Source organism: Perca flavescens, chromosome 7 (genome assembly GCF_004354835.1).
Source record: "Perca flavescens isolate YP-PL-M2 chromosome 7, PFLA_1.0, whole genome shotgun sequence".
NCBI classification, from domain to species: domain Eukaryota; kingdom Metazoa; phylum Chordata; class Actinopteri; order Perciformes; family Percidae; genus Perca; species Perca flavescens.
In genome coordinates this window covers 7,801,071-7,819,021 of record NC_041337.1, presented here as the reverse complement: position 1 = coordinate 7,819,021, position 17,951 = coordinate 7,801,071, and the positions used below count along the sequence as shown (strand labels likewise).

Below are 17,951 nucleotides of genomic sequence, written 5' to 3'. Positions count from 1 at the left end.
AGGTAACTGGTAACTTTATCTGCCATATAAATGTGGTGGAGTAAAAAAGTACAATATTTCCCTCTAAAATGGAGTAGAAATGTAAAGTAGTGTAAAATGTAAAATACTCCAATACACAAAGTACAAGTACCTCATCATTGGACTTCTTGCACTGCCACTGGAAATCATATCTTATGCTTATGTAAAAGTAGCAATGCCACTGAGTTACGTAAAAGTCTGGTATTAAAAGTCTTACTTAAAGGTCCAGTGTGTGGGAATTTCTCCCATCTAGCGTTGAGATCATATATCGTAATCAACTCTCTCGCGCCACGCAGTTCAAAGTAGGTATTACAGCTACGGTAGCCTTCACGCTTCAATAAGCTCGCTTGTCTTTTCAATATTTTTCTGGGCGAAGAAGAAGAAGACTCCTGTTCCTGAAATTTGGATTTTTTTGAATACGTGTGGTCCTCCATGTTTCCTTCTTCAAACTTGCCGGGGCCGGGAAGCTACGATACCCTTTAGCAGCATTAGCAGCAGCTGTGAGTATATCATGTGACAGAGAAAACGTGAAAGGCGGAGCAGTATGTCCTGTATGTCCCTTACTGGCTAACGTATTTCAGATATGTGCTGTGAAGGAATACTTGGAATTGATGGTGGTGGTAAATATGGACAAGTTTGTGAACGGGCAACACAGATTTTGATAATGAACTAAACACGTTAACAGACTGGACCTTTAAGTCAAAGTACTGGCTAAGTATCAGCATCAAAACACACTTAAAGTACTGCACATAAAGGAAGAAGAATTATGACCCAAAAAGTCATAAAAATCAAGTCCAGGTACCCAAGGTTGGTTACAAAAAGTCATAAAAGGCCTTTTAATAAATAGGGCAAGACATTAAAAATACACCGAGTGTCGGCTTGAGCCTTCCTCAAGGTGTAGTACACTTAAAGTACTGATTGTGCAGAATGGCCCATTTCAGAATCATATATCACTTAATTATAATTATTGATGCATCAATGTGCAATGTAAGTATCACTAATGTTGCAGCTTGTAAAGGTGGAGCTGATTTGAACTACTTTATATACTGCTGGTGGCCTAATCCTTTTTAATAAATCAGAATGTATATTGATTTAGATTTTGAATGAATGATCTGAACCTGTAAAGTAACTAATGTTGTCAAATACATGTAGTGCAGTAAAAAGTACAATATTGGTTTCCAAAATGTAACGTATTAGAAGTATATGAAGTACAGTATAAAATGAAAAAAAAAAAACTTTCCGGTAGTTACATTCCACCACTGCATGACAAAAGACACGCCACAAAACCACATTGTTATGTACTAGACACACAAAGACAAAAGAAAACACAAACAAATGATCCTAATAATGCTAATTAAAAAAAAGTTTATTTTATTCCGGTAACCATTTCTTTTAGCTCATGAGAGATTCACACAACCCACAAAGTGTCAGAAATAACTATGACACCTGCAACTCTTCATACGTCACTGTAAACTCCGGGGAACGACCTACACAACAGTAATATGAACGGCAATAATGTCTTTATGTAGTCGTTTGGGCCATCCCAAATAAAACTTAACAAATAGCCACATGTTCACATTATGTAAAAGCATTTTGTTTACTGGTTGATGCTTTCATGACATGTAGGATAATAAAAAATAAAAATAAAAACTATAAGAGACAATGAAAAACACAAGTCTGACATATTTTCAAAACTACCAGTAGAAATCATTTACAAAATTGAGTCTTTGATTTTTCAGTTGTGTCTTGGTTACAGAGTTTAACATTAAGTATGTAGTATAGGTACATTTACAGTATATTAAAACGCCATATCTTTGACCTGTGAGAGTAACACTGACATATTCCAAACCATTCATTTTTTTTCTAATCTAAGCAGAATTATTTCAGCTGATTCGTCACTGAAAAACCCATTTATGTTGGCCAAACTGGCCTTTATACTGCTGCGACAGGCACACATAACTAACGACATGACATATTGTAGCTTTTATTTGTAAAGCCAAAAGGAAATAAGGGCCGTTTTTGGTCCGGTCACAACAAATTTGAAATAAAAGCAGCACCCTTCTCGGTGTGTTGACCGTACAGTCGTCCGACACGGTCCGCTCTAAAACTTGTTGCTTTTCATCATCATAGTTGGATTATTGCACTTCTTGTGGAGGAAGTGAAACAGGAAGCAGTTTGTCTGCTCTAAAATTACAGAAGACAGCTACAAAGTTCTACTTGAGTAATTTTTTAAATGAGGTCAACAACAACACGGCATTTCAGCAACATATCTGTCATCAAGAAATTGAATGAATATTGCTTTTAAGTTGTTTGATATGTTGTTCAGTCTTCAGAAGCTATATATATTTTTTTGTTTTTGTTTAAATCCTTAGTACTATGATATAGTCCTGTCATTTTTCCTAAAGCACGCCCCCTCTCCAAAAGTATCCATGATTTCAAAAGGTTTCTAAACAATAAGCATCTTCCAGAGGTCAATGGCTCCTCCGTGTGGTGGCGTCTTCAATTGGCGCTACGACACCCGTTTCCTGGAGCTGGTTCGGCCCAGGCTGGCAGTGCTGGACCGGCGGGACAGGACGGGTGTGGCAGTGGTGGGGGACGTCTCGTTGGGACAGCCGTGTTGAAGCAAAATATCAATGCAGCCTTTGCTCCCTGTTTTACTGGCCACCTTCATGGCTGTCTGGCCTTGGCTATCTTTTGCCTTCACGTCGATTCCGTACTGTTATGGGGAGAGAGATATTAACTCCTGAGCTTATTCGCAGAGTAAATATGGATTAAAGGTCCCATGGCATGAACATTTTATTTTTTATTTCACTTTATGAGTTTTTTTTAACATTAATATGAGTTCCCCCAGCCTGCCTATGGTCCCCCAGTGGCTAGAAATGGTGATAGGTGTAAACCGAGCCCTGGGTATCCTGCTTTGTCTTTGAGAAAATAAAAGCTCAGATGGGCCAATCAGGAATCTTCTCTTTATGAGGTCATAAGGGGAAAGGTTACCTCCCCTTTCTCTGCTTTGCCCGCCCAGAGAATTTGGCCCACCCATGAGAGAGAGACATCATGGCTTTCAAACAAGCAAAGTGGCAGTTGGTCAAGGCCACAACCCCACCCTGCACCTTGCCCCCCCCCTCTCTCCTCCTCAATAGCTACAGACACAGAAATGGCACATCCTAAGGAAAGCTCATTGTGGGACTGGCTCTAGTGGCTGTAATTCTGCACCAAGGCTGAATTTCGGGAAAGAGACTTCAGATACAGTATTAGGGGACCACTAAGGTCTATATAAAAGAGACTTCAGATACAGTATTAGGGGACCACTAAGGTCTATATAAAAGAGACTTCAGATACAGTATTAGGGGACCACTAAGGTCTATATAAAAGAGACTTCAGATACAGTATTAGGGGACCACTAAGGTCTATATAAAAGAGACTTCAGATACAGTATTAGGGGACCACTAAGGTCTATATAAAAGAGACTTCAGATACAGTATTAGGGGAGGACTAAGGTCTATATAAAAGAGACTTCAGATACAGTATTAGGGGTACAGTATTAGGGGAGGACTAAGGTCTATATAAAAGAGACTTCAGATACAGTATTAGGGGAGGACTAAGGTCTATATAAAAGAGACTTCAGATACAGTATTAGGGGACCACTAAGGCCAATATAAAAGAGACTTCAGATACAGTATTAGGGGACCACTAAGGCCTATATAAAAGAGACTTCAGATACAGTATTAGGGGACCATTAAGGTTTATATAAAAGAGACTTCAGATACAGTATTAGGGGACCACTAAGGTCTATATAAAAGAGACTTCAGATACAGTATTAGGGGACCACTAAGGTCTATATAAAAGAGACTTCAGATACAGTATTAGGGGACCACTAAGGTCTATATAAAAGAGACTTCAGATACAGTATTAGGGGACCACTAAGGCCTATATAAAAGATACTTCAGATACAGTATTAGGGGAGCACTAAGGCCTATATAAAAGAGACTTCAGATACAGTATTAGGGGACCACTAAGGTCTATATAAAAGAGACTTCAGATACAGTATTAGGGGACCACTAAGGTCTATATAAAAGAGACTTCAGATACAGTATTAGGGGAGGACTAAGGTCTATATAAAAGAGACTTCAGATACAGTATTAGGGGAGGACTAAGGTCTATATAAAAGAGACTTCAGATACAGTATTAGGGGACCACTAAGGTCTATATAAAAGAGACTTCAGATACAGTATTAGGGGACCACTAAGGTCTATATAAAAGAGACTTCAGATACAGTATTAGGGGACCACTAAGGCCTATATAAAAGAGACTTCAGATACAGTATTAGGGGACCACTAAGGCCTATATAAAAGAGACTTCAGATACAGTATTAGGGGACCACTAAGGCCTATATAAAAGAGACTTCAGATACAGTATTAGGGGAGCACTAAGACCTATATAAAAGAGACTTCAGATACAGTATTAGGGGACCATTAAGGTTTATATAAAAGAGACTTCAGATACAGTATTAGGGGAGGACTAAGGTCTATATAAAAGAGACTTCAGATACAGTATTAGGGGACCACTAAGGTCTATATAAAAGAGACTTCAGATACAGTATTAGGGGACCACTAAGGTGTATATAAAAGAGACTTCAGATACAGTATTAGGGGACCACTAAGGTCTATATAAAAGAGACTTCAGATACAGTATTAGGGGACCACTAAGGTCTATATAAAAGATACTTCAGATACAGTATTAGGGGAGCACTAAGGCCTATATAAAAGAGACTTCAGATACAGTATTAGGGGACCACTAAGGTCTATATAAAAGAGACTTCAGATACAATATTAGGGGACCACTAAGGTCTATATAAAAGATACTTCAGATACAGTATTAGGGGAGCACTAAGGCCTATATAAAAGAGACTTCAGATACAGTATTAGGGGACCACTAAGGCCTATATAAAAGATACTTCAGATACAGTATTAGGGGACCACTAAGGTCTATATAAAAGATACTTCAGATACAGTATTAGGGGACCACTAAGGCCTATATAAAAGAGTCTTCAGATACAGTATTAGGGGACCACTAAGGTCTATATAAAAGATACTTCAGATACAGTATTAGGGGACCACTAAGGTCTATATAAAAGAGACTTCAGATACAGTATTAGGGGACCACTAAGGTCTATATAAAAGCATCCAAAGAGCACCATGTCATGGGACCTTTAAAGGTAGAACAGTGAGTGTAGCGAAATGCAGTGTGCAAACGTGTTGCTTTCTTATTAAAGGACAAATTTGGCACAAAATGACCCTAGGGGTTAATAACACGTGTACCGAGTCGACCGTTCTCTGGGATATGTTTTCTTGCTAATCAAATGGGTCTCTAGCTTGAAACAAGCTAGCGCAAACCGGTGATTAGCAAACGACGAACAGCGTGTTTGAGTTATGTTACTGGTTGCACGATGTTCGTCGTTCGACTGGTCGTGACTGTTTTCCCAAGATGGCGCTTGCATGTATACATGAACGCTACCGTCTTTATAATCTATCTTTTTAATAAACTGTCTGTACACTTACAAAGTTCTCAATGCTATGGTTTGCATGTAGGGACCCTCATTATGCTACCGTGGATGTGTGGTGCTATTTTGAGCCTTGTTAGTGGTATAGAAATAGTGATTTACCCTCTGCCCCGAAGGCTAGCATTACAAGCTAATCACCGGTTTGCGCTAGCTTGTTTCAAGCTAGAGACACATTCAATTAGCATGAAAACAGATCCAGAGAACGGTCGACTCGGTACACATATGTTATTAACCCCTAGGTTCATTTTGCGCCGGAATTGTCCTTTAAACTGCATGTTAAGTATGGCAGCTCCAATGGGACAAAGCAGACGAGCATCTTTGTCTGTAAGACCCAGGACCAGAATAAAGCAGGTAACTCTGGGGCCCCAAGATTCCGAAGTTCACTGCATGTCAATAGTTTTTTGGAAATTCTAATGCAATATGCACGCAGGTGAGCCCTGCATTATTAGATAATCTTGTGTCTTGTAGAGAACAGGGGTCCTTTGACCAATTCTCATTTTAAGACCTTTATTAGTTTATTTTGTGCTCCGATGGTGCATATTGCTAAATCTCTTTAAGTTGTGTTTAATCAAATGACCACAGGTTATGGAGCCCTGGATGGTGTCTGAGTCTCTAGACAGATAAAGCTGCACAGAGCCCCCCTTTTAATCAAAAGGTTCCAGGAACTGTGAAACCACAGGAACTAAACTGAGAATTAAAAGTCCCTTTTGCACATTCCTGTTCAACCACATCTAAAGAGATGTGTAGATAAGGCAAATGAGACTGATGCATTCACAGAAAGAGGAAACAACAACACAGAGTCATGCTGTATTTACTGTTGCATGTTCTGTTCTGGTGGGGTTATTTTTTTTTATATGGAACTAAAATAACACCATGTTTCCTCAGGTCGAAACAAGTTCCTTAGAACCCTTAAAAGGTTCTTGGTCCCCTGGGGAAGCTGCTGAGGCGGAAACCGCTTTATTGTCTCTTTTGTGCACTGAACATGATCTGAACTTAAAAGTGACAGGGCATATTCATGTTGAACAGAGGGCAGTAGGTGGCACAAAGGGGCCAAAAGGAATCTTCTGCCTTGGGGCCCCCAAACCAGTTTATCCAGCCATGGCAAGACCATCTCAATGTGACCTATGTGCTGCTTTATTATGAAAATGTGTTACTCTATTTGTCTTGTCATATATGAGCAGATACCAATGCATAGAGGGTGAACTATGAATATTAGTTAGTGAGTTAGTAGTTGCTTATTCAGTCATCATAACACAATAATTATATACATATCACAGTGTAAACTCAAACAGTAAACAGTGACTGAAAAGGCTTAGGCTCATATATGACTAGCCTATGTTCTTATTGATTAAATCTACCAACCTCAAAAAAAAAAAAAAAAAAAAAGGACATTAAAAGAAATGTGAACAGAAAGGAAAAACCCACCCAGATGAGCAGCTGGGTCATGACTACATCTCCCAGCTGACAGGCGGCGTGCAGGGCCGAGCGAGGCGGTGCGTTCGACCCGGCCGGTTGAGCGTTGATCTGTTCCTTGGTGCTGTGAGCCAGAAGGAGCAGCAGTCTGGGCAGATCCCTCTCGGTCACCGCAGACAGCAGCAACATCGGCATACCGTCGCCTGGAGCCGGGGCCAGCTGAAGAGGCGGCACGAACGCCCGTTGTTCGTACTTTGCACGAATCCACGACTCTCTTCCCTCACTTGGAAAACAGACACACGCGGGAGATCCCGTCATGCAAAGGAGTAGGTTTTCACTAATGTGAAGCTCTGATGTTGGAATTGTTGGGGCTTTGTAAATTATAGAGTGTGGTCTAGACCTACTCTATCTGTAAAGTGTAACTCTTGTTATGATTTGATACTATAAATAAAATTGAATTGAAATGAATTGAATTGACGTTTGAGATCTGACTCGGCTCCCAATTTTTTTACAAACTCATCAGGTTTGTTTCTTCACATCTCATATTTCCCACAAGCACTTGCAACACCAGCAAGCAGCTATAAGGACATGTTTTTATGGATGCATTTGCCATCAACTATAACTCATCCTGTGAAGCATCTGTAAGAAGCGCATGAACCGAAAATGAATGACTGCCCATTTAACATAACATAACTCCATCCACTGATGAAGGCCATGAGATGCTGGTAAAAGTACGGTAGAAATCTAGTAAGTGGACCTTTATTTGTCAAACTGCTAGTTCCATTCCCCGGTCCTCGACATACAGTAAACCTGCCCGTGAATGATTTGTACACGTGTGTAAACAGTTGATAAATGTTTCGTAACATTAATGTGTGTAATCATATAATAGTAAATATGATAACAGCTATTACGCTTTGAATGATGACAACTTATCTGTTAGCACCAGTTATGGATGATTCACAGGAGATGTTGGTGATAAATACATTAATGAACACTTACAACTATTCCTTATATTGTGTTATAAACTCCTACGTGTTGATTTGAATACTGTACAGGCTTAAATTGAAATGAGTTGCTGTCTGAGAATGCATCCATCAATCTAAAAAAGCTGTGTTCCTTTAGATAAATGTGCTGATCCACCGACCGTGTTGCCGTTGGTGTGGGTTTGGTCCGGCCCTGGGTGCAGCTCTCCCAGATGCTGTTGGCCATGTGATTTCCGATGGCAGCCAGGACCTGTGTGAGCTCTCCGGGCCAGTCATCCAGGTCCAGCGAGCGGACGCGGGACAGGTGAGTGCCCAGGTTTCGATGGATCCCCGAGCACTCGATGCAGATCAGCGCGCCCAGGTTGAGACTGGCCCAGGTGGGATCTGCAGGGAAAGAAGAGAGAGAGAGAGTGGTTATTTTCCAAAATGAACTAACACAGATTATAGAGTGGCAGGAGTAGAAAGTGACTAAGTACTGTAGTTAAGTATAATTTTGAGGTACTACATTTTTCCATTTTCTGCTACTTTGTACACTTAACAGATGTTGTACAGGTGTTTTAATTACTTTCCAGATTTAGATCAATAATACAAAATATAATCAACAAATAAATTGTAATATTATTATGTCAATAAGACTTTATTGACATCATAAATTTACAAGCTATATATATATATATATATATATATATATATATATATATATATATATATATATATATATATATATATATTAGGGCTGTCAATCAATTAAAAAAATTAACTAATTAATTGCACAATTTGCTGTAATTAATCGCGATTAATCGCTTTTTAAATTGAGACTGAAGCTTGTAATAATGGATATTTAAATGCTAAATCACTTAACTTTGCAAATATGAAGAAGAAAACAAACAAGGAAAGGTTCTGCTAAGTTCAGAATGTTTAATATCTTTCAGAACAACAGCAGCAACAATTTGGCTTATTTAGTCCTGCTGAAGGCTGCTGAAAAACGGCTAGAAACTGTCTGACTTGAGAGCAGATTTTTGTCACCGTCCCCGGCTGCTGTCGCCCGCTCTCGTCTACTTTACAGGCGAGGCGCAGTTCATCTCCAACGAGCCTATGTTCAGTCGCCGGCAGGGCAGTCAATGGTCGGGACTCACCCGGAAATGGCGAGCGGAATGAGGTGACTAGTCTCTCAAAATCTGACGAAAATCTTCTAAACTGACCTTTGTTGAGCTGAAATGAAGACAGATTCAGCAACTGCACGGCCTTTTTCTCGCTTAAAATGTTTTCAGAAACATGTTTCAGTGAACTATTTTAGTACAATACGAGATCGTATCAGAGCCTGTCTATGGAGAGCCTGTTCACTCCCTATCTCACTCCCTATTAGCCCCATTGTACCAACCCGGAATTTTCCCGAGAGTGGAAGTTCTCCCCTTATTAGACATTCTCTGATCGTATTCTAAACGGCCGCCATGACAGTTTGGCTCTCAATATCCGGAGAAAACAAACCCATGTGACGCGTTCGTCCAATCAGCTGCCGGTTTTCATTACTTGGGCAACAATACAGAGTAGCGCCGCCTGCTGTTATGTAGACGTATTACGTTTCTCAGCCGGCGCATGAATTAAACAAACACAGCTGCGTTAATTTCGTAAATTTTTTTTAACGAGTTAAATATTAAAAAATGTACGCAAAAATTAATGCAAAAATTAACGCGTTAATTTTGACAGCCCTAATATATATATATATATATATATATATATATATATATATATATATATACTTAATGACACATATATTTATAAAGCACCTATCATGACACATAAACTCATAGTGCTTTACATTTAAAGACAAATTATACAAATATAAGCATAAACATAGAAACAAAGCATAAATGAATGCTATTGTATGAATACAGTATAAAAAAACGTAACTGACTTGAGTAAAATAGTAAAATATCAGTACTTCTTCCACCACTGTGGAGTAGATATGTAAACAGTGTGAAATGGGGCATTGAAAGCAGAGTAAATCTGCAGCTGGAGGGGAACTCACTCGGTGCTTCACAGTCGACACACAGACTGTTGCCCTTGGCGTTGCGGATGGCCTGCAGCGCTACAGCCTCACTCTGGCTGCTCCTCCGAGCCTGCACCATTACACACACACACACACACACACACGCACACGCATGCACGCACGCACACACATGCACACATGCACACACACACACACACACACACACACACACACACACACACACACACACACACACACATCAGTCCACAATTACAATTTACTTTACTTTACTATATCACAAGAACAAATGGTACTTAAAATCCATAGTGGCACATAGGAGAATAACATTATAATTAGGGCTATCTAAATTAATGTGATAATAATGCATTAATGCAAATTCTTAAAAAAAAAAATGCATTCTGTGATTTGGGCCTCGGGGCCTCTCCGTATTTTATTATTTGAATTTAACCATCTGCCTCATAGTCCATCTGAAGACATGCAATGCATTTTGGGTTGGTTGAGAACAGTATGTCCAGTAAGCTCATGTCTTATACTCGGAATGTCTTGCTGATATACATGCACTACACAAAATCCGCAAACTATGCATTTGGAACTATATACTGTGTATGAAAAGTATATTAGCACAACCTCCATTCACCTGAAGCCCACATCCACGTGCTCACCTGTTCCTCATTCCCCAGTCAGTTACCCCAAAGTTGGATTGTACACAGATTAACTTAATCCATTAATCAAGGCAATTCTATTGGAATTCATTTCATTTGCTGCGGGGTTTAAAGGCAGGGTTGGTAATGTGCCCATAAGTTATTTATTGCTGTCGGGTGTACAGAGCATTTCAAACATTATTTTAAAAAAGTGTAGAGTGTAAAGAGGTCTTTTTGCACAGGGGTCAGGGGTTATTACAGGGTAGTTTTTCAAAGTAAGATCCTGCCCTTATCTCTCAAAAGCTAATGTGGTTCCTCAGGGCTGTGTGAGTGTGGTTTTTTATCAGAAATGACCACACAGCTGTCATCAGATTTTGATTCAGATGTCGCTAAACTACTATTGGTGCAGAAAAGCAAACGTGTCCTCATGTAGGATCCCGTCACTGAATGTGAAAATAGGTGTGTATGGCCTTTAAAACGTGTGTGTACCTTGTTTCTGCCGCTCTCACAGGACTGCAGGCTGGCCAGGATCTGGCTCTCTATAGCCGACACCCACGCGTCTCGGTCCTCCAGGCTCGGAGCCTCAAAGTGCCACGTCTGCCCCGTGAACGACACTATGATAAAGTCTGCATTCTCTTCCTCTGCGAGTAAAAGGGAAGCAGAACAAACTCAAGTAACACTGCATGTGTAAATAGACGGATCATTTACCACAGATTAATATAATGGGCATTATGAATCCACAGTCAGTGCAGGAAGTACAAGAAACAAATGCAAAGCAAAAAACGGCAGTTTGATGGAAGGTGAGAACAGAAAAATCTTGAGGTTGTTACAATGGAAACAGGTCAAATGAAGGTAACATTTTATTTGAAGGTATTGACATAATCGTGACATGACACTGTCATAACTATGACATTACACTGTCATGAACGTGTCATAAACGTTATAAACCAGTCATAAACGTTTATGACTTCTGTCGTAAAGTGTCGTTCGGTTTTTGTCATGACAAGTTGACACTGTTTGGGTTGTCTCAATTATGACAACTTGACATTAATCAAAGTGACATTACCAGAAGTTGTCTTAGTCATGACAAGTTGACATTAAATGTGTTTGGGATGTCTTTGTAATGACAACTTGACATTAACCAGGATGACATTACCAAGAGATTTATTTGTCATGACAACTTGACATTACATTTCTTTGGAGTGTCCTTATTAAGACAACTTGACATTAAACAGGATGACATTATGTCAAGTCGTCATGACAAAGACAACTTCTGTTAATGTCACTTTGATTAATGTCAAGTTGTCATAATCAAGACAACCCAAACGATGTCAACTTGTCATGATAAAATCCGAATGACACTTAATGACAGAAGTCATAAACGTTGTTGTTTATAACGTTTATGACACGTTCATGACAGTGTCATGTCATAGTTATGACAGCGTCATGTCATGATTATGTCAATACCTTCAAGTAAACAACTCAAGCTTGGGATGTGAGACACACTGAAGAGGAAAATATATTGTATGTAAATCAGAGCTCAGGCAGATTTAGCTCCACCCCCCCCCTCACTTGTTACCTGTCTTATTAATGTTTCTCAAGCTACCAAAGCTTTTTAATTTCCACATTTTGCGTTTGGCTGCAGAGCGAGAGATAAGCACAGGGAGAGGAAAACAAGAAGAGAAACAGAGAAAGACAAGTACAAGTGTTAAGAAAAGGCTGTTAAGAAATTTTCAAAGAAAGACAAACGCTAATCTGTATCCTGGCAGGAGAGACAACGGTGGAAGATAAAGGATTAAGAAAAAAGAAAACTGCATAGGAATATAAGTAAATAATGTGAAGATGTAAACATAATTTCTTTGATAGGTTTGAGTTGTTTATAATAACATCTGCAATAATTAAAAACCTCGAAAACATACTGTTTTATTAATGCATTCATTTTCTAGGTCTGCCTTAACAAACTGATGCTTCTTATCACTCACTATAGTATCTGTGTATTTATACAGTCAACATAAAAAAATCCCTCTTTATCACACTGCTAGCAGTAGCAATTGCATTTCATGCAAAGACTAGTTCCAAACTGAGTCTCTGTGTTGAGCTACCTTCAGCCTGACCAACGGCTGCATCTCCTTTCTGATTCATGCTCTTCTTCCTCCGGTTCTTCTTCCTGTCGGTCATGGGAGATGATTGGCTGGGATCCTTTCCAGTGGCTGCTCCTTCAAGGGCATCTGACATTTGGTGCGAAAGAATGTACGTAAAGGTTAAAGGTGCCTTTTTTTTCATTTCTAAGCACTTACATACATAGAAATGGAATGTGTCACTTAACCCATCCTATACATATAGGAGCAGTGGGCAGCTGCAGCACCCAAACAGGCACGTGCACACATAGACATCAAAAGGGGCTTGAACACCTGCCCCTTTTCTTCCTCGAGAGAAAGTGCCCTTTTTGCTGGATGCATGTATTTTTTGTTTTTTTTATTATTATTAAGCCACCCAAAATGTCTGTGCACGTCCCTGTATGTATGAATGTATGTATGTATGTATGTATATCCATGTATGTATATATATGTATGAATGTAAATCTATGTATGTATATGTATGTATGTATGTATGTACTATGTATGTACAGTATGTATGTATATATATCTATGTATGTATTTATGTAAATCTATGTATATATGTATGTATATGTATGTATCCATGTACAGTATGTATGTATGTATGTATGTATCTATGCACAGTATGTATGTATGTATGTATGTTTGTATGTATATGTATGTATGTATGTATGCACAGTATGTATGTATGTATGTATGTTTGTATGTATATCTATGTATGTATGTATGTATGTATGTATGTACTGTATGTATGTATTTATATCTATGTACTGTATGTATGCATGTATGTATGCATGTATGTACTGTATGTATGTATGTACTGTATGTATGCATGTGTATGTATGTATGCATGTATGTATGTATGTATGTACTGTATGTACTGTATTTATGTATGTATGCATGTATGTACTGTATGTATGTATGTACTGTATGTATGCATGTGTATGTATGTATGCATGTATGTATGTATGTACTGTATGTACTGTATTTATGTATGTATGCATGCATGTACTGTATGTATGTATGTATGTATGTATGTATGACAGCAGTGAATGCAGTCTTAGTGCAGCTTAGTGTTTTGTAAGTGCTGGCAATGACTAAAAGGTTATTACATACCGACACTTTGTGCTTTGGTAGACAATGAGGAGGGGCAGCGTTGGAGTGCTCGGTCTCCTCCTTGAGACAACAGACCACCTGACCGATCATCAACCACAGACAGAGTGGCTGGACACAGCTGAGGAACTGACAGCCACAGAGGAAGGGAAAAGTTAATATGCCGTTATTTATTAAAACCTTTTGACCCAATGGAATAAAACATATCACACTGGAACAATTATTCAGATTCATACATATACTGTACAAGTAAAAGTCGTGCAATCAGATGTTTTACTTAAGTAAAAGTACAGACGTTGTAGCAACAGATTGTCCTTAAAGTGCCAAAAGTGGTAGTACTCATTGTGCAGAATATTTCCTGTTATTATTATTAATAATAATTGAGTTCAGTATTATTGTTGCATTAACAGGTCAGCTGTACTTTAATGTTGTCGCTGGTGAATTAGTTTGATATATAACAACGCATCATATTTTATAAGACAATATCTTTATCTGAAAAGTAACTAATAATTATAGCTGTTTAATAAATGTAGTGGAGTTAAAAGTAAAATACTTCTCTCTGAAATGTGGTGGAATACAAGTATACAATGGAAGGAAATAAGAGTACTTCAGAATTGTAGTCGGACACAGATGAGTTAGGGATGTCAGAAAGAATTTGGAGTTTCCATATGTACCCAGGAAGAAGTACCTGTACTGGTGCTATCGGCGGCTGCCGGCTCCTTACTCAGCCCGTTGACTCCGGGTGCAGAAGCGGGGGGGACAGGTGAGGGCCCCGCAGGAGCCACGGCTCTCGGAGGACGTTTCCCGGGAACTTTGACTGTCACGCGCAGCAGGTCGATTTCCTTTCCATGGATGTTCTGCGTGTAGTCCTGAAACCGACAATATATCATTCACATGTTTGACACTCTTAACCAAAAATACAGATTAACAAGACACTCAATCACTTTTGGAAAGAAGAAGTAATTCTTTCTCCTCCAAATTATGAGATGGATTCATAAATAAGTGAACACAACTTTGCTGCTACAGCCTGAAATGATCAGTAGCTTATGGTGGCTAATGCTAGCAAACTTTAGATAGAAACGTACAGTACACAGAGCACTAGGGCTGTCCTTGACTGAAGAAATTCTAAGTCGACTAACCCTCACATCATTTTGTCGACTCGTCGATTAGTTGATTTAATCGACAGACCTGTGTGCTTTGAGTGGTCATGAAGACTAGAAAAGCACAGTATAAATACATTCATTTACCATCTGTAAAACTGAGTTTCTCCACAAAGAAGCATGCAACAGCACCACTTTCAATCTTGTGTTTAACCGAAATGTGCTCATAAGTTTCTTGGGAATTAATTTCTTGGAAATCATTCAGCATTAAAGGTCCCATGGCATGAAAATTTCACTTTATGAGGTCTTTTAACATTAATATGAGTTCCCTCAGCCTGCCTATGGTCCCCCAGTGGCTAGAAATGGTGATAGGTGTAAACCGAGCCCTGGGTATCCTGCTCTGCCTTTGAGAAAATGAAAGCTCAGATGGGCCGATCTGGAATCTTCTCCTTATGAGGTCATAAGGAGCAAGGTTACCTCCCCTTTCTCGGCTTTGCCCGCCCAGAGAATTTGGCCCACCCATCAGAGAGAAAAAAAACTCAGTTGGGACTGGCTCTAGTGGCTGTAATTCTGCACCAAGGCTGAATTTCGGGAAAGAGACTTCAGATACAGTATTAGGGGACCACTAAGGTCTATATAAAAGAGACTTCAGATACAGTATTAGGGGACCACTAAGGTCTATATAAAAGAGACTTCAGATACAGTATTAGGGGACCACTAAGGTCTATATAAAAGAGACTTCAGATACAGTATTAGGGGACCACTAAGGTCTATATAAAAGAGACTTCAGATACAGTATTAGGGGACCACTAAGGTCTATATAAAAGAGACTTCAGATACAGTATTAGGGGACCACTAAGGTCTATATAAAAGAGACTTCAGATACAGTATTAGGGGACCACTAAGGTCTATATAAAAGAGACTTCAGATACAGTATTAGGGGACCACTAAGGCCTATATAAAAGAGACTTCAGATACAGTATTAGGGGACCACTAAGGTCTATATAAAAGAGACTTCAGATACAGTATTAGGGGACCACTAAGGTCTATATAAAAGAGACTTCAGATACAGTATTAGGGGACCACTAAGGTCTATATAAAAGAGACTTCAGATACAGTATTAGGGGACCACTAAGGTCTATATAAAAGAGACTTCAGATACAGTATTAGGGGACCACTAAGGTCTATATAAAAGAGACTTCAGATACAGTATTAGGGGACCACTAAGGTCTATATAAAAGAGACTTCAGATACAGTATTAGGGGACCACTAAGGTCTATATAAAAGAGACTTCAGATACAGTATTAGGGGACCACTAAGGTCTATATAAAAGAGACTTCAGATACAGTATTAGGGGACCACTAAGGTCTATATAAAAGAGACTTCAGATACAGTATTAGGGGACCACTAAGGCCTATATAAAAGAGACTTCAGATACAGTATTAGGGGACCACTAAGGTCTATATAAAAGAGACTTCAGATACAGTATTAGGGGACCACTAAGGTCTATATAAAAGAGACTTCAGATACAGTATTAGGGGACCACTAAGGTCTATATAAAAGAGACTTCAGATACAGTATTAGGGGACCACTAAGGTCTATATAAAAGAGACTTCAGATACAGTATTAGGGTACCACTAAGGTCTATATAAAAGAGACTTCAGATACAGTATTAGGGGACCACTAAGGTCTATATAAAAGAGACTTCAGATATAGTATTAGGGGACCACTAAGGTCTATATAAAAGAGACTTCAGATACAGTATTAGGGGACCACTAAGGTCTATATAAAAGAGACTTCAGATACAGTATTAGGGGACCACTAAGGTCTATATAAAAGCATCCAAAGAGTAATGTTTCCTCCATAAAAGAGCATGTCATATGGCCTTTAAAAAAAATTAAAAAATGACTAAATGGACTAAAGAAATCTTAGCCTACTAAGACTGACTAATCGACTAAGAGGATGCAGCCCTACTTTCCACCAATGGTGGTGCAGGAAAACTCAATGTCAAATACAAATGTTAAATCACTCTGAATGTTTTCTGGAGAGAAAAAAAAGAAGAAAAAGAAATCAATAGTAAAAGTTTCAAAGCAATTCCCGTAGTGACAGCCATTGAAGTTGAAAGTGCAGTTAAATCTGAAAAGCTGCAGAAACTATCGTCTCCACACTGCACAACTCTGAATCCTTCACTGCCTCATCGATCCGTCCTGTGGTGTTCTCTTACACTGGAGCTGGAGTGGTAGGACAGCATGCCATTGTTGGACAGGGTGACGTATTTCTTCTTCCACTCCTTGTTCAGAGAGCTGCCGCTTCTCTTCCAAAGGATGCTCTGTCAAAAACAACAACCGGAGGTCACTGCACTCGCAACAAACCGCCTCGCTGAGCCAGCCTAAATTTAGAGTCGGGACCATTTCTTCAAAGTGTTATGGGGTCTGACAACAATAGCTGAAAGCACTTGCACATTATAAATAGAGCATTCTTGAGAAACACATTTGTTCGTGCTGCTTACGTAAGATGAAATAAATAGCTTGTTCCCACCTTGATGCTGAAGAGGGAATCTGTACATATTATTGTGCTGCAAGCAAACTGAAGCATCGTTGATCTGAATAGTGATGTGTCGGCTCTTTTAAATATACGATGAGAGCTGGCTCCCGGACGTTTGTTTTTGTGTAAAATAAAATGTCTTATTAAGACAGAATAATAGGATTAATACTTATAACGTGATTGTTCAATACATTCCAGAAACGCCTCGCTCACTTTGGTAATAACATTAAAGGAGACATATCGTGCTCATGTTCATATTCGTATTTTGGGTTTCTACTAGAACATGTTTACATGCTTTAATGTTCAAGAAACACATGGTTTATAGTTTTCGTATTCTGTCCGTCTGAATGTACCTGTATTCACCCTCTGTCTGAAACGCTTTAGTGCTTGTCTCTTTAATAAAGCCCCCCCTCACAAAAAGCGCAGTGTGCTCCGATTGGCTTGCGAGAAA

The 17,951-nt window shown here is 39.2% G+C and overlaps 1 protein-coding gene across 4 annotated transcripts in view; it reads right to left on the bottom strand.

The window, feature by feature from the left end:
- Window positions 1–1,366: 1,366 nt before the first annotated feature.
- agap2 (ArfGAP with GTPase domain, ankyrin repeat and PH domain 2) overlaps window positions 1,367–17,951 on the bottom strand; it is a 39,768-nt gene continuing 23,183 nt past the window's right edge. For 3 of the 4 annotated variants that reach the window (XM_028583089.1, XM_028583092.1, XM_028583091.1), the window contains 10 exons: window positions 17,181–17,285; window positions 14,545–14,725; window positions 13,860–13,985; window positions 12,729–12,854; window positions 12,206–12,265; window positions 11,116–11,267; window positions 10,004–10,094; window positions 8,136–8,358; window positions 7,004–7,274; window positions 1,367–2,734 (listed from right to left, as the gene is read on the bottom strand). In XM_028583089.1, coding sequence (XP_028438890.1) covers window positions 2,528–2,734; window positions 7,004–7,274; window positions 8,136–8,358; window positions 10,004–10,094; window positions 11,116–11,267; window positions 12,206–12,265; window positions 12,729–12,854; window positions 13,860–13,985; window positions 14,545–14,725; window positions 17,181–17,285 — 1,542 coding nt within the window. In that variant the 3' untranslated portion in view covers window positions 1,367–2,527. The remainder of the gene's footprint in view (window positions 2,735–7,003; window positions 7,275–8,135; window positions 8,359–10,003; window positions 10,095–11,115; window positions 11,268–12,205; window positions 12,266–12,728; window positions 12,855–13,859; window positions 13,986–14,544; window positions 14,726–17,180; window positions 17,286–17,951) is intronic. The other variant, XM_028583090.1, reaches the window with a different exon arrangement.